Source organism: Lissotriton helveticus, chromosome 12 (assembly GCF_964261635.1).
Source record: "Lissotriton helveticus chromosome 12, aLisHel1.1, whole genome shotgun sequence".
NCBI classification, from domain to species: Eukaryota; Metazoa; Chordata; class Amphibia; order Caudata; family Salamandridae; genus Lissotriton; species Lissotriton helveticus.
Genome location: NC_136073.1, coordinates 193,945,410 through 193,969,274, shown reverse-complemented (window position 1 = coordinate 193,969,274; position 23,865 = coordinate 193,945,410). Strand labels below are relative to the sequence as shown.

The 23,865-nt window shown below is 41.7% G+C and overlaps 1 protein-coding gene across 1 annotated transcript in view; it reads right to left on the bottom strand.

The window, feature by feature from the left end:
• Positions 1–23,865, bottom strand: part of LOC144799696 (DNA topoisomerase I, mitochondrial-like) — a 1,324,061-nt gene that overhangs the window by 117,017 nt on the left and 1,183,179 nt on the right. The window contains exon 23 of the mRNA XM_078671191.1: positions 10,560–10,745. Coding sequence (XP_078527317.1) covers positions 10,560–10,745 — 186 coding nt within the window. The remainder of the gene's footprint in view (positions 1–10,559; positions 10,746–23,865) is intronic.

The window sequence follows — 23,865 nt, the reverse complement described above, 5'->3', positions numbered from 1 at the left end:
ACATCACCTGGGTGCCGTCCAGAACTCAGCACGTTGTGCTGCCTTGGGACTATTCGCACAAAACACAGCTACTGACCATTGTTGCTTCTTTTTTCCTAAAAATGTTTAAATGTTTTTACTGTTTTTGTTGCGTTGCATATATTTATAAGTTATTAAAGTTTTATAATCCTACTACTTTGTTGGAGTGCTATATATTTTTAATGTGACACATAATTGTAAAAACTTTGATGTACAAAGAGGCATCCCTCGAATCTTCCGCTTCAGGCTCGGTCCCCTCCCCAATCACAATACAGGATGGTTTTCAGATAGTAGGAACGCGTGTGGTGTGACGGATCTCATCGGGTGGGGGCCTTGATCTACTGTAACTCCTTTGAAGAGGGGTGATTCTTTACAGCTGGGGCCATAAACTACATCTGCAGGGCTAGGTGAGAGCCTGGGACCGGCCTGGACAATCGGACACAGAGGAAGAGGAGTTTCAGAGGGTGCGGTAGTGAATAGGGCGAAAGGGAGGTGTCGGGCGGGCACAGGGTGTGATTCTCAGGGAAGAGCAGCGCAGATGGGGGGAGGTTTATTGCCCATGCATAAGACAGAGAGCGGGGGAGACCAGTGCCTGGGGGAGATGCTTGCGAGGGTGGGGAGCCATGCTAAGGATCGACAGCGTGCAGAGAGTGGGTCTGGTCAAGGCATCTAAAATGGCTGGTGTGCACGACAAAAGTGTGGCATTTGAAAAAAGGCAAGATGGCGCAGACAATGTTTATCAACACTTCCTGATTTCCTTCGAATCGAACGTTAACAGACGTTATCTCTCCCACACTACCGGTCCCCCTTGGCTTAAACGCCGAGATGGTAGGGACTGCATCCCGTGGAGATAGGCCGAGACGTCACTCAGCAGAAAAAAAAGAAAAAAAAAAGTCTATAAACATACAATAAGTTAAAAGTCAATCATTCTTGTTTCCTTGTAGTACGCTCCCCAGTCCGCTTCCCGTTACGCGAACCGGGCGCACCCCACGGAAAAAAAAAACGATTTTTTATTTTTTTGCCCCGCGGAGCCCTTTTAAAGCCTCCACATCAAACCTAGGGGGTCAGGGAGGATCTACTATGCCCCCTTATGATCATTTGCCCCTTCGCTTTGGCCTCCTCTTGTCTCTCGATCCTACCGAGAGACAAGATGGCGGCCGCTCCGTACTGTTTGGAATGTTTACAGACACCGGAGAGCCAATCAGCTTCGTTTCGCAAAGCTCCGTAACGCGAAAAGTACGCGAAACGGAGCGCTACCCGGGACGCTGTCACAGATATATATCTTTTTTTAAACGTTAATTTCTCAAAATCCACTGGAGCACATATATTGAGACCCAGCAAAGGCACATCGGGCTACCGGTCCCTACAATTTTGCCAAGTTTCATGCAAATCCATTCAGCCGTTCGATTTTGTTTTTCTTTTTTTTTTTTTTGCCCCGCGGGGCCCTTTTAAAACCTCCACATCAAACCTAGGGGGTCAGGGAGGATCTACTATGCCCCCTTATGGTCATTTGCCCCTTCGCTTTGGCCTCCTCTTGTCTCTCGATCCTACCGAGAGACAAGATGGCGGCCGCTACGGACTGTTTGGAATGTTTACAGACACCGGAGAGCCAATCAGCTTCGCTTCGCAAAGCTCCGTAACGCGAAAAGTACGCGAAACGGAGCGCTACCCGGGACACCGTCACAGATATATATATTTTTTTGAACGTTAATTTCTCAAAATCCACTGGAGCACATATATTGAGACCTAGCAAAGGCACATCGGGCTACCAGTCCCTACAATTTTGCCAAGTTTCGTGCAAATCCATTCAGCCGTTCGGGCTAAAAGTGAGGCCAACCGCCCTATGGAAATTAACATGGGAAAAACGCGTTTTGGGACCCCCCTTTTTTCTCGGCCCCCCCTTAACGAACCCCCCCCAAATTTTCAGGGGCTGCTCAGAAACAAAATGTTCCATTTTCCTGAAAATTTCAGCCAATTCCGTCCACAAACGCCAAAGTTATTAGACATAGAATTTTCAAAAATCCCATAGAGAAAAAATTATAACTATATATACCTACTGGCGACCGCCAGTAGGTAATATATATATTCATATATATATCCAACCAACAGAGTTGCCTGTAGTGAGGAGCCCAAGCAGGTAATTTGCTTTAGCCAACTTCTTTAATGGGGATTACATTGCAGGCAGTGGAAAAGAACTTCGCAATGCATTCAGTCTTGCCCGACGCGTTTCGTGTAGATCACTTCATCAAGGGCTGTAGGCTTTTGAAGGAGTTCAGTCTCAGTCACTTTCACAGCACCACATTAAATAATCAGTCCCCGCCCAACTGGGCGTATCCACTCGCATGGCATGCTGGACTTCGTAGTGCTGTAGTTTTCCCTAGTGGGTCGCTTGAGACTGGACCCAAGTTTTCAGATTATATCCCCAGTGGGTAGCATTGTATCATCTCTCACGCTAGCGATGTTTGTCGAAATCCACCATTGGGCTTTACCTGCTCCCAACGCCGTCACGCCGTGTGGCGCCACAGCAGGACTGTACAACGGTACAGCAAGGCCTCCCTCGCGGCTCAGGCTGCGCCGCAAAAATTCAACCAACAGAGTTGCCTGTAGTGAGGTGCCCACGCAGGTAATTTGCTTTAGCCAACTTCTTTAATGGGGATTACATTGCAGGCAGTGGAAAAGAACTTCGCAATGCATTCAGTCTTGCCCGACGCGTTTCGTGTAGATCACTTCATCAAGGGCTGTCGGCTTTTGAAGGAGTTCAGTCTCAGTCACTTTCACAGCACCACATTAAATAATCAGTCCCCGCCCAACTGGGCGTATCCACTCGCATGGCATGCTGGACTTCGTAGTGCTGTAGTTTTCCCTAGTGGGTCGCTTGAGACTGGACCCAAGTTTTCAGATTATATCCCCAGTGGGTAGCGTTGTATCATCTCTCACGCTAGCGATGTTTGTCGAAATCCACCATTGGGCTTTACCTGCTCCCAACGCCGTCACGCCGTGTGGCGCCACAGCAGGACTGTACAACGGTACAGCAAGGCCTCCCTCGCGGCTCAGGCTGCGCGGCAAAAATCCAACCAACAGAGTTGCCTGTAGTAAGGAGCCCACGCAGGTAATTTGCTTTAGCCAACTTCTTTAATGGAGATTACATTGCAGGCAGTAGAAAAGAACTTCGCAATGCATTCAGTCTTGCCCGACGTGTTTCGTGTAGATCACTTCATCAAGGGCTGTAGGCTTTTGAAGGAGTTCAGTCTCAGTCACTTTCACAGCACCACATTAAATAATCAGTCCCCGCCCAACTGGGCGTATCCACTCGCATGGCATGCTGGACTTCGTAGTGCTGTAGTTTTCGCTAGTGGGTCGCTTGAGTCTGGACCCAAGTTTTCAGATTATATCCCCAGTGGGTAGCGTTGTATCTCAAACAAGAAGGTTGCCCCACATGAAGATGCCGCTACGAAATGTTAAATGCCCTTATTTGTGATTGACAGCACAGCAGGTAAGAGTCCCACTCTTCATAATCCGTGGCGGCACCCATACCGGGGTAAAGGTGAAGAACTACGATTACCAGAATGCTCTGCAGCATACGCCCACAGAGGCAGGTCTTCAAATACTTATCAGGGTGTTCCTTATCATGCCTGCCACTCTCTGTTCATCTGCCCGTGATCAAGAACACCAGCTGTTCGAAACGCGTTGGGCCTCGATTATGAAGAGTGGGACTCTTACCTGCTGTGCTGTCAATCTCAAATAAAGGCATTCAACTCTACGTAGCGGCATCTTCATGTGGGGCAACCTTCTTGTTTGAGATTATATATATATATATATATATATATATATATATATATATATATATATATATCCCAGTCACTTGTTCGCATCAAACCCAACACGACTGTGGGCCTTGGCGGAGTAGCAAGCCCCTAAATCTCCAAATCCCATTGTCTCCTTGATGAAACAACAGTTCACGGCCCCAAAGTTGCTTTCAGCCAAATGTATTTTTAGTAATGCACAACTCAACGCATTTCAGAAGACAAGATCCCTTGGTCATGGTGACGAAGGGAACTTGTTTTCCGAAACGCGTTGAGCCCTGCATTACCGAAAATAAATTCTGCTGAAAGTAACTTTGGGGCGGTGGATTGTTGTTTCACCAAGGAGACTATGTGATTTGGATATATATATATATATATCCAAAGCACAGGGGAGCAGCAATTGAGAAGTCTGACTCGGCTCACAACATGTTTTCAGACACGGAACGCCGCGCAGCGGTGAAAGATATGTTCAAACAGCGGGCGAAGCCGTCTGAATCAACTGCAAAGGCGTCAGAGCCACAAAACAGTAAACTTAAGGACAGCATGTTTAAATTGGAGAAATTATACGAACGTGAGGTTCGCAAGTGGTGGGAGGCAACAAGTCTCAAGCTACATTGAAGAGCACCGGGTGCCAAGAGGCCTGAGGGTATATACTGTGCCATCATATGAACACCCTGACCCACAATTACTAACGAATTGGGCGGAACATACAGCCATGTATTGTGAAGGAACTCTAAAAATACTCGTGAAATATGCCTGGAGTGACAGAGATAAGGCATTAGCTGAGGTCACGGTGATTGAGGAGAAACTTGATAAAGAGGAAGAAACTGAGAAAGTAACAGAACTCAAGGAGCAGATGAAAGCGCAGTTAATCAAATATGAACAAAAAAAAAAAAGTCAGAAAGCAAGAAAAGTATGATTGCGATGAAAATGACTACTTACAAGGTCGCATAATGACTTTTGCAAAGAAGTTTGATGCTCCAAGAAAAGCACTCCGTGATGGCGTACGGATAACATAAGACCCGGACACAGCAACCTCAGAATCAGAGGTAACTGGGAACGACTCCAGTGATGACCAGCGGGACACCAACATGCGACAGGGTGTCAGGGGAGGTGTAACTACAACTCCTTTTCACGACGAGTTCAAGGTAATCAGGAAGTCATGGCTACGAGGGGGAAAGAACAAACCCCCCGAAACTACACCAGGAAAACCAGAAGGGCAGGAGGCGGCAGCAAGAGGAAGAGGCAAAACAAGACCCACTGGTTGGACCGGCCGCAACAAGAAGAAGTAATGGACCAACATAAGAGAGATGTGACCAATCTGACAGTGGTCAATCTCACGGAGAGGCCATTGACGGACACAGAAACTCAACTTTTAAGCTTAGGGCTTACATTCTGCCCAAGCAGTAGTCTCGAATACACCCAGACACGCATTGATCTCTTCCGGTTCACTAGGAAGTTGAAACTGCACAAATATTTTAAGTTGAGACCGCACACGAAAGATCTAACGAAAAAAGGTGTCAGGTTAACAGCAACTGATGCACCTAGCGGTGTGGATACGGCGGGTCTGGAAGCCCTTGAAGACCTGAGAATGGAACAAGACCTCAACAGGGGTGCTCTGAACATGGCGCAACGAGCAATACTACTGGGAGTAGACCAAGAGAGGGACAAAAGTCATTTTAAACCGATCTCTGTCTTTGTGCCACAAACACCCTGGGATGCTGTAGATGTTTTTACTGAGGCAATGAACAACGACTTGCTAAGGTATAGGAAAAATACAAAAATAAACAGCCATAACATCACAGATACACAGAGGATGGCACTGCAAAACCTAACGAATGATGACACCATCGTAGTGAAACCCTCAGACAAAGGGGGAAACGTCGTTATTCTCACGAGGCAGTTATCGGATGAGAGATATTATGCAGTGAGTAGCAATGACGAATATCAACAAAATATCAAAATATCAAGAAGTACAACGCTTTGATTCGTAAATGGTATGACTTTTCAATGCTAGGCAGAGATGAACACCTTTTTCTGCGAAATATTAACCCCCACATTTTATCACTTACCTAAACTTCACAAAAACAACCTTCACGCACCTGGTTGTCCGATAGTCTCTTCGATCAATAGCCTGACTGAGAATATGTCCAGATTTGTGGACAACATCTTATTCCCTTTTGTAGTGAATTTACAGTCCTATGTACAGGACACAAAGGACTTCCTGAACAAAATCGAGGACATAGCTTGGGACTCTGACTACCTACTGATGGTGCTGGACATTACAAGCCTCTACACATGTATAGAACACCAACATGGCTTGAATGCGGTCCGACACTATCTAGACCGACGACAAATGCGCTTTGCGCAACATACTATGAGGACTTTGGAATTTGTAGAATTCTGCCTTACCAATAACATCTTTCTGTTCAATGAACAACTGTTTAGACAGAAGTCTGGGACGGCGATGGGCACCTGCTTTGCCCCCAGCTATGCGAGTTTATTCGTTGGCTGGTGGGAGGAGCAGGTGCCCAGGAGCTGTAAGGTGGGGCAGGATATTGGACAAGTTGTACACTGGTATCGTTATATAGACGATTTATTCATTGTATGGAAGGGGGCAATGAGTACAGCAGAAGACTATATCAAAATTTTAAACAACAATGATTACAACTTACACCTTACAGGGTCCATTAGTTTGGTGGCAGCGAATTATTTGGACTTAAAGGTGTTTATTGATAATGGTCGCATACAAACTGCACTTTTCAGAAAAGAAACTGCTGGCAATACTATTCTTTTTGCCAGCAGCAGTCATCCATCGCAGTTGGTCAAAAGCATACCCTACGGAGAATTATTAAGACTCCAGAGAAACAGCACAAGGGACCAGGATTTTGAGGCTGCTGCCTCAGAATGTCTGGCACGATTCAGCCTTAGAGGGTATGGTAAGGAGTTGCTACAAAGCACTCTTAACAAGGTGAGGAGGGTCCCGAGAAAAGAACTCCTACGAGGGAAACCCTGTAAAACAAGGGTAATGAGAATAAAGGGAAATTTAGAATGATAACCCCATTCTCATCCGGGGCAAATGATCTGAGAGCTATGTTGAGGAAAAACTGGCACATTCTCCCGACGGATAGTGTGCTGTGGGATGACCTACCAGTGGACCCCCTAGTGACCTTTAGCAAAGATAGATCACTGAGGGATATGCTGGTGAGGAGCCATCTTGAGAAACCAATCTCAAAAACAAACACTTTACGGGAATTGAAGGGTTTCTACCCCTGTAGCCGCTGCAAGGCCTGTGCGGCTAGCTGAAGAGTCCTGACATATGACATAGTGGAGACAGGAAGAACAATGAGAATAAAGAAATTCATTACCTGTAGTACCACCTATGCAGTTTACTGTTTGGTGTGCCCGTGTGGCTTACGCTACATTGGGAGCACTATTAACCAACTAAAAATGCGTATATTAGAACATCTTCGAGCCATTGATAAAGCGGATCCGGCCTACCCGGTGGCTCGACATTTCGCAGAACTACATGAAAGGGACAGGAGTAAACTACAATACTTTGGAGTAGACTCTGTACCACTGAATGTCAGGGGTAGGGACCGGCTGAGACGGCTCCGTAGATTTGAGTCAAGATACATCATAGACCTATCTACTAAACACCCTAGGGGCCTGAACAGCGGGGAAGAGGTGGCAGTCCATTTAGGAAAGTGAAGTACAAACAACTATAAAAGATTCTATAAGATAGACAATTTTATGACATGCTGTCGTGTTTGGATGTGCATTAAGATCTGATATGAACTGGTTATACACGGAGGAGGATTGATCTTGCCCCAGTGTGTAGACCTTAGATATAGGGACATATAGAGGTTTCCAAACAGGGGTGAAATGAAATATATGAAATTGTTTGGACAACTATTATAACTGAATTTCTTGTGTATAACTTTAGACAAGCCATGTAATTACTACTAACATTATTGGAACTTTTGCATCTTTGCAATTTATGGTTTTGTTTCTGTTTTGGATTCTATTTTCGCTTTTGACCTTGATGTTGATTTTGAGTAATGCATAATACCACGATCAGAGTGGTTTATGTTGTTCAATCAATTTGTGTTCTGTTCTGAATGGATAGAGTGACCAATAATTTGGAGAGATTGAAGAGGGACCTTAGCCGATCCACGGCTATATTTTGTTGGTATTTTCCAATACTTAATGTGATATACCCTCTAATTTCGCACAGTAATCAATTTATGGTTGTATGAAATACATTAGATTGTATAAGAGAGTATATACTCTAGGATGGCGACTGTGTATACACACATATACATATACACGAGTTTACACTTACCTTTAGAAAACTTACCTTGCATGGAAAAGACGTGGTCAGGGTGTGTGTGGTAAAGACATTGTGTGGTAAACAATGTGTAGTAAAGGCATGTGTGGTGTACAAGCATTTTGCTGGCGGTGGGTGTAGACTTGCACTTGGCTGGCAGTGTGCATGGACCTATGCTTGGCTGGCCATGTGTGTGGACTGGTGCTTGGCTGGCAATGTGCATAGATGGTAATTGGCAGGCAATGAGCGTGGATAGCGCTTGGCTTGCGGTATGCGTTGACTAGCGGTGTGGCTTGCACGGTTCCCCCTGCATTTCTTTTTAACCAGAATGCCCTGCAAAACCTCAAATTTTGCTGAAGCCCTTTTCCTCAGATTTCTGCGTGGGATCGGTGTAGGATCACTGCGCCAGTACACATTTCCTAACACCCAGCATTCCACTCGGTCTCTTGATAACAATGGTACCTCACTTTGTGTGGGTAGTCCCAGTGACAGGAAGTGGCACAAAACCTACTGTGGAGACTTAACATTATTGATCACAAAAGTACCTGTTTTATGAGTTGCCTGAGTTTTTGGTCCCAGGCTTGGCAGCCATTTGAAGAATCCTACCAAACCTAAACAGTTCTGGAAACTAGACACCCGTGGAGTCCAGAAAGGTGTGGCTTGCGTGGCTCCCCCAAATTTTCATACCCAGAATCCCCTGCAAACCTCAGTATGAAAATAAGGGGGAAAACAAGCAGGCAGTTTTGCAACTAAATACAAAGATCCTGTAGCAGCTGCTACCGATCGGGAGCGGGGGAAGGGGGTTGCGTGATGGGACTAAATTACAAAAAAACACATTGGTATTTTATTTTTCATGTTGAAGTCAGTGGTTCTTGGGGCGGGGCTGGCCAGAGTAGGGATAGTAGTGGTTTGCACTCCTTTAAGTGCACTTCACTGCTAGGCGGGCCCTCTCCCACCAGCCAAACAGTTGTGCGCACTTTTTATCTTCCCACCATGCTTGCTTTATCAAGCCGTTTGAGGAACATGTAAAGGCTCCCAGTCCCCACCTGAACGCCATGGTTCAGTGCTCAGACCAATCACAACTTCACTGCTGAGTTGTGATTGGCTATAGGGAGCCTAAGAGCACGGGGGCTTCCTGCTTCTTCCTGCAGCCAGCAGAGACAGAAAGAAGAGGACAGAGAAGAGGTGGTGGCCGGATTGCCCAGTAAGTGTTTTTTGGTTGTTATTTAGTTCTGTCCCGCATACCCTCCCGCCCGCTCCTGCTTGTTATCAGCTGCTACTATCTCTTTGTACTTAGTTGCACAACTGCCTGCTTGTTTGCCCCCTTACTTTCATACCGTTGTTTCAATGTACATTTAGACTTGAAGTAAACAGTCACTCCAGTCAAAGCTTGACTCTGATTAATAGTTAGCTCATTGACGGATTTAAATTCTAATGACCTATTCTTTGACCAGAAACCTTAACACGGTTTGGAGAACCACCATTTCTGAGCCCCAACTAGTGTGTATTTTTCAGTGATAGTCTACACTCTTGGCAGAAAACGGAGGAATCCTATTCTTAAAGATCTTAGATAACCAAACGAGGTACCTCCAGGTGAGAGAATGACCCATTACCACATTGAGGCCTGTAACAATTTTGGTATACACCACAAGGTTCCTGTTTGTTTTTTCTTCTTTTTTTCTCCAGAGTTGTCTCTTAACATTTTTTCTGCACCCCCCCAGAAGAGTTCCCCCATTTTGTTTTACACCATAGATGGGGCATTCTTGTCTTTGTTTATTCTGGGGCAGGGCACCAGGGAGTGATAGAAACTAGGGGGCTTATTTACAAGCTCCTTGTACTACCCGGGAATCACTTTTACAATGGGAAATAGTGACGTACTGGTGGCGCAAGGGGCTTCTAAATAAGCACCTAGTTCTTTTACAATCTGTTAAGTAACATGATCTTCTAAGGACTAAGTTTGACATTTTTGGCTATTGTCCTCTTCTAACTCCTGGTGTTTCCTCCTACAATACTACTCCTGTAAACTGTTGAGATTCTTAACCGATGCATTAAGGGTGGCCCATGCGGCAGGAATGTCAGTGTACCATCAACTTCATGCACCACAGGCAGGCTGCCTAGCTTCTGCATTATCCTAAGCTCTTAAACCTTCTGGGATAACCTGGGTATGCCAAGGTATCCAATATAGTAACTGGTCATGCATACCCAAAGATACCACCAGTTTAGGAAGTACTGGGAGTGTGTGTGTGTGGGGTGGTGCGATGCGAGGCGAGGAATAGAAGGCTATCTTTACTCCCATAGAAAATCTATTTCAGAGGGGTGCAATGGTCAATACATCTTGTTTCTATTGTGTACAAAATAATAACTCTACACCTGGTGGTAACGCTGCACCTGCCAAAAATTATTCCTACCTGCTTCTCCACTGGCACTTTGTTGTAATATCTGATGGAGTCTTTACCCAGGAAATCAAATTCAACCACATTCATCTCTCCGTCGAGCTCAGGGTAAAGTTTGATGTGCTCCACTCTCAAAGAGCAGCAGCCGACGGTATCCGCGGTCTCGCCTTCTTCCTTTTCATTACCTGCTCTCAGAGCTAGCTAAACACACAAAGGCAAGTCCATCAGATTAAGCATCATTGAGACAGTACCCGCAAGACAAACATTCTCAGAGGACAATATGACATGAGTCTTGTAGGACCTGCTTATAGCATTACAGAAGTGGCCAAAGTATATATTTGTGTTTAATACACTTCCAGTTCAAAAGGAAAAGCATCTTTTAATTATTAATTACTACGGACCAAGTTGAAGATTTACACAAAACTTAAAAAAATTAAAATAAACAATGCATTTAAATTTGAAACAGGTTTCATGTGATTTGGTCGAAGAGTGGAGAGCAAACCGTTGTTTTTCCCATTTAAATCCCCTTGGACATTTAGTCCAACTGTTCTGAAAAATCATCTGGATGGATTTACACCAAACCTGAGCAGTAGGCAAGATCTCACACAGGAGAGAAATTTCATCCTTACTCCTAATATATTACGCCCCCTTCAAATGAGCCAATTATGCATTTGAAATGTTGGTGTATGTACCTGAACGGATGCAAACTTATCACAGAAAGCTAGTGTCTGGAGTGGAATTAAACAGGACACGAACCTCAAGCCAGTGAGGAAACTGATAAAAGCATTGCTTTTGATTTACCTAAACAAAAACACCAGAGGCAGCAGAAGTAACACTGTGCACCCTCCAACACAGCCAATCCCACCAGACAGGTGACCGCTCGGCTTCTTTCTGTGCACCCCTCAACAGTTGCCTATTTAATATTGATGGGCTTGGGAAAGGTGTGGACAATACAGAAAGCAGTTCATGACCTCCTGAAACTAGGGTAAGCAAGAGAAATGTCAGACCTCCAAATGCCAGGTGTGGCAAGGGCAGTATCGGAGATCCGAAGACCAGGGATAGCAAGAGCTCTTTCAGAGGAACTAGTGTGCAGGTCATAAGTAGCAGTTGCTAACCCTGGCGACCCTAATTGAGGTCAATGGATAGAACTACAACACCAACACAACCCCCCCAAAAACAATATATTGCAGTGACAATTTCTGCCAATACATTTCCGCTCATATCTGTCCATTACTCTAGCAGCGTATTACTGAAATATGAGCTTTAGTCAAACAGCTCTTTCCTTACAGCTACCAATACAAAGAAGGGAAAGAAGTCTAGCCATCTACAGAAACATTTTTAATTGCTGCTGTTTTTAATATACCCTCACTCCAGCTTCTACTCTGAAGGGTGATTGCTGCAGTCCAGAGAGCCTCAAGGTATCTCTTAAATGTTCATTTCTATCCTCAAGATTCTTATGCTGGATAAGCCTCAATTGTAGGTAAGTTGATCTCTTGACACTATTGTTTTGGTCTTTTGATTGCTCGTAAGCCAGTGTTAGACCTTGCATCTTTTGGTGGTTTCGACTGTTTGCTCTGGTTTAATGTCTCTGCACAGTTTCTCACTCCTGTTCAGTGTTAAAGTGCAAGTTCCCCTGTTGTAAATTGTGTCACAACTTGATTTTTCCATGTGTGGAAACTAGCTGAAATGGCTGTTCGCATCAGCTGAAGCTATTTTGGTTTTGGCAGCCATTTTAGTTAGCCATGTGCTTGCAATGTGCTTCACCCTTTTCACTATTACCTGCCCTTGTATTCTGCTTGAGTCATCAGTAACAGTTAACTCCTTCAGTACTGAGCCAGAGCACTGCACATGCTCAGAAAGGCCTAGCTGGTAGAATGCACCTGCTCTTAGAGTAACTCTCAGGCTATTTTAACTGATGTCAGCAACTCTGTTACTCCTCCTACTTTGTTGACTAAGTATTTTCTGTTAGTCCATATATGTAAAAATTTTATTTGTGTGTACACTTGTACTGCCTCTTATGACGCTACATGCTAACTCAGCTATAAACTGGGCATAAAAGGCCCATGGTTTCTGTAATCTTTGTACTACCTCCTTAAGTGGCCTGAGGGTACCGTATTGACGCAGTCTTCCTCATGTGAGGTTAATAAATGCATTCTGTTGATATTACAGCTTCCGTGCCAATCTCTTCTTTGTTGGTTTAAAGACCAGGTGCATCAGTAAACCCCTAAAATGGCTTTGTATTCCACAAATTGTTGCCCCAATGCAGACCTCATCGGAGACCCGGCCATCCAAGAGTGCGGTCGTGACGGAAGGCAGGAATCCACTGAGGAAGGTACCCCTGCATGAGGAGACCCTTTATCTTTGCAGACCAACGTGTTCTCCAGTTTTCCTGATCTGACCCTCTAGGTGATGGCAGGTCCCGACTGAGATCTTCTTTGGCGTGAGTATTTCAAAACGACCTTTAGGTCACTCAGAACTTGGCAGGTGGAAACTGGAGACTGGTTTGGTAAGGATACCTCATGCCTGAGGGCATTACAACTTACACCATCCTTAAGATGTAGTGGAAGTGCCATAGAACTCCGGTCCATGGTCAGCAAACTGAACCACAGGAATACACAGAGCTCAGCGAATGTTGGCCTCACTTTTCTGCCCTCTGGCCAAGATTGACACAACATGTCTTTCGATTAGGAGGTAGTTTTTTAAAAACTAGATTGGTGCCTCGAATCCCCATTAGTTTTACTTCCATTTCCATCTCACTTTTACTGAAAAAGTAGCTGTTTATACAAGTTTTAGGATTAACCAACTACAGCGGCAATATATTCTGTACCCTTAAATGCCTGGTTCTTTCTCCTTCCCTTTAATAGAAGTCGATGAGGTTGCCAAGTGTGCCACCTTTCCTGGGCTAATTGTCACCCCTCTGCCCATTCAGTGTGACAGGACAGACCAGGAAACAGAGCCTGTAAAATTCATTTAGAATCAATTGTGAACTAAATAGTCTAAAGTCCACCTGCTACCAATTCTAAAAGACAACCTAACTACAGAAAACCAGACTGATAACTAGAATGAAGATCACATTTGATACAGCAAGTGTTTTCATTTTTGCAAATAAAAATGCATTTAAGTTAAAGGTGCAAGAGTTTTTGCTAAATAATACACGCATAAGGTTTAAACATTTTGCAGTAAGCAATCATAATTAGTACATTATGAGGTATTTTGTATACTTCTAAAACCTGACAAGTTAGCCTGACCGTTGATGCCATGTTAAAGATTTATATTTAAGCATTGAAAGGCCAGTATTTTATTTTCCATATTGAGCTGTTTTGTACAAGATGTTTCTCTTCAATGCAGATACTGCACCATTTCAGAAGCATTCTGTTAGTTATAGAGTAGGCATTTGTTATGTATTAGACACCTGGCACTGATGTTCTCACAGGGATGAGAGTAGAAAACAGGAAGGATAATTCATGGGGAGAGCTGTCTGAACCACACAATCTGAACAAAATATCTTTTCAAGGACTTGTGTCTGTAGATCATTGTGAAGATGTGAGAAGCTGGGGAGTTTACCTACTCCCAGGAGTTTATTAAAATCGTATTGGATGCTGTGAATGTAAAACTTGTTTCAATTTAGGGAATATTGTGTTTATATTAGTGTGTGTTCCTAGATTAGGAGAGGCTTCTCTCGCACGCATTCTCTGGAGAGCCATCTCTGGGTTTCTTGAGATCATCTCTTTATGTGAGATTACTTTGAGTTTATTCATTGCTTTATTAGAGGACCTCTGATTTATAGCTCCGAATAATTTCCAGCTTGACACGGCCTTTATTAGATGTGCAAAGGATTTATGCTTATGCATTTATTCTCTCCTCAGGACTCTTTATTGGGGTTTCTGAACTGACACCTAATTCTATTTCTTTCTAAAAAACTTAGATTAGGGAAATTGCTTTATGGAACACACTTGCTGTATTATTTCCATTTTACCTATCACACTAAACAGCATTGTATTTTTCCCTATGTTGAAATATCAATTATTGGATATTCATTTCTAATGATGAAGCGTAAAAGACTAATGTTTTTTCATTAAATAATTAGACTAACAAATTGATCAAAAAACCTTTAACTCAAACACAATTCTCTTTGACTGTAGTAAAGTCTTCAATGGTTTTAACGTTTATATGGTTTTGATGTAGAGGATTGCTCCTTTGAACTTCTCCTTGTCAGCCAACAAAGGCCCATACGACGAATGGTGGGGGTTATTTAATGATTATACCTGAAGATTAAGATATAGAAAGACCCACTTCCTCAAGTGGAATGAGAAGACCATTATTCTCACATGAGAGAAGAAGCTGAAATGAATTGCCCAAGTTTAGAATTGCCCTTGTCCCTCAAGTCCAGAGTCCGAATATGAAGACTGAAGATGTTCGCTGTTCTGAAAGCGGTTGCAGTGGTGGAAGTATCAATAGGGTTATGTGTTGCAATTGTCTTTTGTGAGTTATGTTATTGTGTTGAAGCCTTATATTTTGATAGAAATGTATAGAGTACTTGAGTCTAAGCACATGATGTTGAGCAGTTGAAGTTGGTATCAGACTTGGAGTAGTTCAAGATCACAGGATAGTTAAGAAATAGTATGTTGTGGTATTTGTTTGCTACAGTTTTGTGGTGCAGGATCATGAGGTATCAGACTGCATAACTGAAATAGAGACAAATACATTTTTAGGGATTGTACAAATATTGATTGGTGTTAGTGGAAGCTATTGAGCAAAAGGGAAACTATATAATTCAGGGTGATTTCCCGCTGGTTGACATTTCATCTGTGGGTGCATGTGAGAAAGTCAGAAGGTGTGAAGGTGTTCTTTCCAATGCGTTTCTTGTGTGAACTAATTACTTTTGAACTCTTTAGCAGAGCTGACAAAAGTTGTTTATTGTGATTGTTTGAACTTGTGTAACTTTGTCTTTGGGAAAATTGTAAAGGAGGGTGAACCGCTGCCAGGAGTGAGAATTATGTTAGAACATGCCGTGCTGGGATAGGTCAACTAGTGTGAAGTGCCGCACTGGGATTGGTTGACGAATCATTAGGTTTTTTTAAATATTTAGGTGTTAAACTGCTCTAGGCTTACAAAAAAAAAAGGATTATGCTGGGAAAGAATTATAAATTGAACAAAAACAAAGAAACTTACTGAGTCCATAATTTCTCATTTATTGTTACTTTCTTTGCAATCATCATATATTTTAAGACACTTTAATGAAAGGTGTTGTTTGAGTCCCTGTTCAGGAGGGTAAAGAGGCACCAGCAGAAGGTATGCCAGGTAATTATATGGCAACAAATATACAGCTCCATACATGTTTGTGGCTTTGTCAATTGCACAAGATCACTAAAAATGAAAGAGCGTTCAGATTTCCACAATATGGTACCTTTGATTTGAGGAAAAAGTTATAGGAAATGAAACCACCTCCTAGATCAACACAATACGAGGCATTAAATGCTTGGGAGTGAGCAGCTCATGCCAAAGAGATAGAAATGTACCATAATAGAGCAAAAAGAGCGGCACAAATTACGCAGATAATCAATGGACTGAAGGACAACAGAGTTAGAGGAAATGCGTAGTTGAGGGAGCTAGAATGTATCCACCAATAGCGACAGAAAAATCTAAAAAGGATGGAAAAAAGCAGTGAAAAAAGGAGTCCATGAGAAAAAATGATACGGAGTCAGGGGATGTCATGTTAGATGCTTTGTTGTCCTCATGTCCACCACCATAAATAGCGCCAACAGTAGGTACAGAAGATGTTGCAACTACAAGTGGCACAGGGGTTACAGCTCATGTTGACAAGGAAACTATTCAGATTGAGGTCACTTCCAGCACTTTCGACTATAACTGCACCTGTTGAAACAGCCCAAAAGGTAAATTGCTCCAGTTGTTACTGCTTCTATAGTGACTGTTGCTGCACCAGTATCACAGGTTGTATCAACTCAGACATTAGCACTTCCTGTTGCACCTGCACCAATAAATATAGTTTCAAATTATGTTCCAGATGTTGTAGGAGTAGCAGCCGCAACAGGGTTTATCGCGATATCGCAAAACTCAAATTGTTGCCTGGACCCCAACCCAGAATGTTCAATCAGTGAAAAAAGGGAGAAGGATGGTCTTTACAACACCAATTGCACAGGAAGAGACTGTGCAATTGGTGGAAGAGACTGGACCATAGGATGATGGGATTTTCCCTTCATGGTTTGAGGAAACTCCTGAAAAAAAAGAACAGGAGATACAGAAAGACCAACTACTAGTCAGGAGAGGGAAAAATCTTTAATATACCAAACTTGAAGGTGAAGTTGGATGAGATTATTAAGGGATGTTTAGGTATTTCACATTTAAATCAGTACCAGGAGAATGAGAGGATATATTTGAGCATGGAAATCACAAGGCGAGCGGCTGCCACACACAAATAGTTGGCCAGAAAATACGGGTTAGATCTGTTTATTTAAAAAAAAGCTTTAGGACACAGTTAGAAGAAGCAATTGTGAATATACGTTCCTCAGGAATGAGATTGAGATTGCACATTGCTGAATTGGTGAACTGTATTCAAAAGTGGGGCGATTTGGACAGGTTAGGGAGCTAGGAGAAACAAGGAAAGAAAAACAATCAGACTACAGAAGAAAATGGTAAACCACCATCAGTACCACCAGCTGAAGGCGAGGATCTACTTTTCTCTACAAGGGAACACCTGGTGGAGGGTACATACATGTACCACAGAGTTGAGGTGATCTTGTGTCATTCAGGAACAACTTTCCAAAGTTGAGAGAATCCTACTGAAAGGTAAGCTCAAGCTGACAGGTTTTTGAAGATTTCAAAGGTTTTATGGACAGATTCAATACTTCCTTTAATATTGTGGTACCAAGTGATCCATGGGCTGAATGTAAAATTCCTGTGCAATGGCCTCCTAGAGAACCTCCAAGAGATGCATGTACTTGTGCACCTTCACTTGTGGTTATGACAAAGTACGATGACGTGGTAACCTTTTTGAATAGAAAAGTTCTAGCGATGGATATTGATTGGTTGAAAATCAATAGGTCTACTCAAGAAGCTAAAGAATTGGTGCATGCTTATTATGAATGGTGTTTAAACTGCACAGTGGACAAGAAAATCATGAAAAGGTAGATATGGGAAGTTTTGGGTCACAGTTCATTCTTGGGTTGAGACCCAAAATCAGAATGCATATATAACAGAATGTGATCTATTGGCAAACAAAGCCTTTAGAGGAGAGCCTGAGTTATGCAAAATACTGTGGTGATGAACAAGAGATGAAGCAGACAGTCTTCATTCATGATAGCACAGACTAAACTGTCTCAGAAGTTTTTTCAAAACCAGATGTATGAAGGTCGACCCAAAGACTTAAAAGCAAGCTTGATATAGGCTAACCAGCTAACCAAGAAATAGTCATTGCTCCTCCCAATGCCATACAATTGTGTATTATGATACTATTAAAGCCTCTACATTAGTTTGGCTCAAGCGTCTAGCTAAAAGGGCAACCCCCGCAGTGGCCGATTTAAGTTTCAGCAACTTTTCTTCATCAGTGGTTGCCAAGAAATCCTGGAGTCTAAATGAATCCCATGAAGGAAAAGTGCTCTACCCTAGAGATGGAATGATCCTTTGACGCAAAGCTTTTTGACCTGCTATTCCTAGGTCCCACCACCACCACATGGCATTTGAGATGATTTGTGGAACGGTTCAGTACTTCCATATATACTACATACAGCTCTATCAGTTGTTGCAGCCCGTTGGCAGTCATAGAAATGAGGACAACATTGTCCACATATAAAAGAACTGGCAAACGGCCAGTACCTACTCATGGGACGTCTAGATCGTGCTCCATTAAGGCCACCTCCAAACCATTAATATACAGAGTGAAGAGAAAAGGGGTCAAAATACACCCTTGGCACATCCCCCTCTTTGATTCCAGGGACAATGTGTAGTCTTCCTCCGATCAACATCTAACCTTGGTGGAAAGGCCCTCAGAGGGCTTGCAGGAAAGAACGCACAGTCAGCTCGACCCCCATGGACCCAAGTACAGCTCACAGCTTAACTATGTTTACACGTTCGAAGGTTGAACTGAGGTCCATGAAGGCCAAGTGAACCAAGAGGAACATTCTCCGGGTAAAACCGCCTTTTTTTTTTTAAAGGGCGGTTACAGAATTAAAACCTTAGCCCTTCAAAAGCTTTCCTTCTGGCAATTAATTATGATCAAGATAGTGCTGGGTATTGTCCCTATCTGTGGGAAATGTCTTCATATCATAGGAAGCTCCTGTCCTGACATAATTTTCGTATAACAAGAATTTTCAGCTTTTGTTACTAAGAGGGGCTAGTTGTACATTCTTGGATCTCCCTCCTTGCTCTTGAAATCAATTGTCCCTTCCTGATTCTTTCCATATTGTGATGGTTCCTAGATTTAATTGGATGGGCCACCTTTTAGTCTAGCCTCTTCTGTTGAATTTAGAGTTTATTCAAGTGCGGCCAGCATTTTACTTTCTCCAGATGTTAATAACACCCACTATTTGTTATTATATAGCCCATTTTTTTTCAGGGGTTGCTGATGGCCGCTGAATATGTAACAGACAATTAGTTTTAATAGGACAGTTCTTTTAATTGATTAGATAAGGTATTTTTATTCTATGCGTTATTATCTTTAAATGGATTTTATGTATATATTGTATTGAATGTTGGGACTTTTGGGATACCGATTTTTTACATTGCATAATGTTTTTCCATGTACTTTTATGATTTGAAAGTAAATCGAATAAAGTTATAACTAACAGTTGTATGAAGGGGATGTTAGTGGAATGCAGGGTGTTGTTTTCCAGAATGGAGGGCAGATGGCTCAAGGTGGAGAGGGTGCCACTCAGCTTATACTTCAAGGTGTTCTGGGTGATCCAAATTCAGGAGTAGACATTGTAACATTGAATAAATCAACTCCTTATCATTATTGTAACAGACTTGGGCAGTGGAAGAGGGAGTTCAGGCAGAATTCTAATTGAGTACATAGTGATGGGAAAATGCTAGGTGTAAATCAAACAGATCCACAATGTATCAGTTCAGGTTCAAGTCCAGTGAATTCAGATGTCAGAGACACAGGTCCCTATGAAGCAGGTCCCTCAATCTCCAATGGCTCCACAAAACATGGGTAATCTCATATTGAGTATGAATCATGTGAAGAGCACATTCAAATTAGTTTCACAATCAGAATCAATTTCACAGTTCCTCATGTTGGAGAATGAGAGCTTTGTGCCAGGTATGCAATATTTCTCCTCCCTCAGGCACAGTCATTGGGTAATGGCAGAATCAGTCTTTGAGGTAGACCAGAGTAGAACATTTGTAGAAGGAGAGATAAACGACCAGTGTCATTTCTCATCAACACAGGCACCACCCGGTTCCATGGCTAGAACATATATCCCAGACCTACCTCTCTTGGAAAGAAAGCTCCAAGTAGTAGGAGTCACCAAAAAGCAAATAACTAACCCGGTTTCAAAGAAGGCACCTGTAAAAATAGGCCAATACGAGGAAGCTCCTCAATTTGTTGTGTGTGATTTCTGTCCTATGAATGTGTTAGGAAGTGACCTTTTGTGCACGTTAAATTGCACAATTTATTGCACACCATTTGGTGTCGAATTTCAAACACATGATGAAGATGTCCAATTTAAAATGGCCAGACAAGCAACAGCTACATGATTTTATCCTGTAAGAATGAAAGGATTTACCTCCCGATTTGTGAGGCTGTAGAACCCATCCTAATCACAAAATGAGTAGTCGTTCCGAGAACACCACCATATAATCTTACACCTGCAATGGTGACTGAAATTACACCAGTGATTGAAAATATGTTAAAACAAGGGATTTTGTGAGAAATTGTTGGATGTCCTTGTAATTTGCTAAATATGGGCTTACAGAAGCCAAACAGCAAGGATAGAATTAAACAGGATTTTCGGAATATTATCAATATTGTTGTTCCATGTCCTCCTGCAGTACCAAATCCAGATTCAATACTATTTCAGATAACCTGTGACATGGAGTGGAACTCTGCCAGGCCATTTTCTCTATCCCGTTGCATGAGAACCCATAAATCTTTAATCAGATCCTTAAACAGAATCTTGAGACTTTACACATGCCTTGCAACTCAGTTCTTGTTCAGTACATTGATGATTTACTTGTAACTTGAAGTATTCAAGAAGTTTGCAAATTAAACAATTGCTCTTCTAAATCATTTGGCTGAGAACTGACACAAAGTGTCCTTTAACAAATTGCAATACTGTCAGAAAGAAGTCTTATATTTGGAACATCTAATTGAAAAATGAATTAGAAAGGTGTCACAAGAGAGAATTTAGACTATTCTAAAAATAATCCACCCAGAACACAGACAGAAGTCAGGACGTTCCTGGAAATCACTGGTTACTGTAGACATTGGCTACCCAGAATTTCCCTAGTGGCCAAGTCCTGCTGAAGCTGTCACACAAAGATGTGCCTGAACAAATTCCATGGGACCGTTGTTTAAAAGCATTCCCAGAGCTGAGAGAAAGTCTTTGTTATGCCCCGACACTAAGAATGCCCGATTACTGTATATGCTGGAAGCTTTACAATTGCCGCAAGACATCACTGTAGTTATATATGCAGCCTAACAGGGCAAACTTCCCTCACGACCTGCTAACTTCTACAAATCACAACATTTCTACTTTTAATAAAAGTTTTCAACACAAGGTGGTTATTTTTTCATTTGAGATTTTTTATTATTTATTTTTTGTTATTTCTTTATATTATTCTTATTAGATTTGAAACATTATTTTACAAAAAAACACATATGATTCAGCATTTGAACAATTAATATACAGATACCATACAGAGAAAAAAAAAACCTAATACATATTTACCAAAATGTCATACACACACTTTCATACAATCCACATTCATTCTTGATTCTGTATCGGAGGAATCACAAGTTGTTGTGTGATTAATACGCAAGGTCGACGCGTTTCGGTGGGATAGGACCACCTTCCTCAGGACCTCTTCGCAGAATACCCGATCTTTCCCAAGAAAATTATATACTCTGTCACTCAAATAAGGATATTCTGTCCATTTATATTCTTCAGATAATTTCGACGTTTGACGTTGCTAACCTACGGGATTTCGTAACGTGGTTTTCTTGGCGTCCACGCAGCCTGAATATTGAGTCTCTAAAATCAAATTGTAGTGGACTGCCACAGATTTTGTGAAAACGTCTAAATTATCTGAAGAATATAAATGGACAGAATATGAGCAGCTTTTTATTTATGTACAAGAAATCCTTATTCGAGTGACTTACACAGCAAAAGGCTGCAGCTTTCTACTACCCAGAGTGATTTGTCTATGAACGAGATTACTTAGACCGTTATAGGTACAGATTGCAGTATACACTCTGACAAAAAACGAAGTCCAAATAGAAGTGTTGGACAACCATTTGTTTAGTAAGAGTCGTTCTGCGGCACTTGCTGTTGGTTTTGATGCATTTGATTGGTAAGGTAGTTTAGAAACACTTACTGTGTCTTAGATTTGCGTTGGCCAACTTTTGATTAGTATGTATGTAATATCGAAATTGCAATGTATGTAGGCAGGTAATGAGGAGATTTTTCTCTGTTTGAATTTGTTTGAACAGCACAACGTACGATGAGTACCTTAAGCTCTACTTTGGTTATAATATTTGCATATTCTGCAATATTTTTGCATGCCTGTTTCAAGAACACATCAAAGAATGTGTTGCTTTTTGGAGGTACCATTGTGAGATGTGAATTAAATTAGCCTGCTCCCTTGAGGGAATAGTTAGATAGGTTTAGTTATAAAAAACATATTTCTTCCTTGGTGATTCTATATCCCCATGGAATTCAAATATGGACATAATACAAACAAGGATCCTTTTTCTGAGCACGTTTATAAAAGGAGATATGCAGATCGATTTTTTGGTATTCTGCCAGACAAAGCTAGTGAATTGAGTGTATTTTGGCTTCTTGGAAATAAAACAGTTTGTTAGGCTGTTTTTTTGCAGTCATTTGGAATACTATTGAGAAGCGCTTCTTGTAAATATGACTTGCAACTAGCATTTACAAATGGTTTGGTTTAAGTACAGTCTGTGGGCTGTCCTTTGTTTCTGTCCTAAGTGTTGATCTGTGGGTTAATCATGTGTTTAAATGTCTATGTGGTTCGTGGTTTCACATTAGTGATACTTCTGTAAGTAAATAGCGATTGCGCTATTTGTGAAATATTGGCTCTTAAGCGCGCTGTATTATATGATTCTGCGTGTATGACCCCTTCTGTATATGTCTGGAATGAGCTCAATGTGTGTGTTTGTGTTTTCTTGCTGTCATCAGTCTGTTATGCAAAATGTAATTTAATTAATATTAAATAAAAATTAAATACAAATCCAGAAATGAACCATGATATGCTAAATAATTATAAGTTACTATTTAATTTATAGAGTAACCAACTATGCACATGTACAAACTGCTAATGCTTAAAAGATAAAATTAGAATTCACATTCAATAGGAACAACATAGGCCTCAAAAACAAAATTGTGTGTTTTTGAGATAAACAAACAATTATAAAACTTTTCCTTAGCTACATTGTATTAGATATTAACAGGCAAACACATCATCTGAGTAAATTGGAGGTTGTTGAACTAAAACACATGAAAGAACATGCATTGAAATGCCTCAGTTTTAAATACAGTCACTGTGCTTCCATTTCAACACTAAAAAAAAGCATTACAACAGCTGTGTTTTAACTGCCGCTTAGCAGCACCTGTTTTGATTGTAGGCCACGGAGAGACAGGAATGTTGACTCAGCCAGGATTTTGTCAATTAAACACAGGGTAAAATCCTGCATTTCAGACTGCTGTTTTAAAAAGTTACAAAAATCAGGTTCATTATTTTGGATAACAGGAAAACATTTAACGTAAGGATTTACTTTCTTAAAGCCTTTTTTATAAGCATATTCGTGGTTCTGATGTTAAATAATTGTCCTTTTAAAAAGTGGCGCAAAAATGTGTCATGTTTCAAGTTAGGCTTCTGTGCTTAGGCTTTAATGAATGCGTCTAAATATGATAGGCAAGGGATGCAGCTTGCTTTTCATGTGGAATTATCAAAAATGATTGGCTTTATTAAACATTTTTTTTAATTAATTATGAAAAATTATTTAAAAAATAAGTGCTTTTTAATTAATTTTTTTATATTCATAAAGCTTAATACTCATAGTGTGACCTACCATTAAAATTAAATTTAAGTTGTGTTGTACCGTATAATGAGGATATTTGCA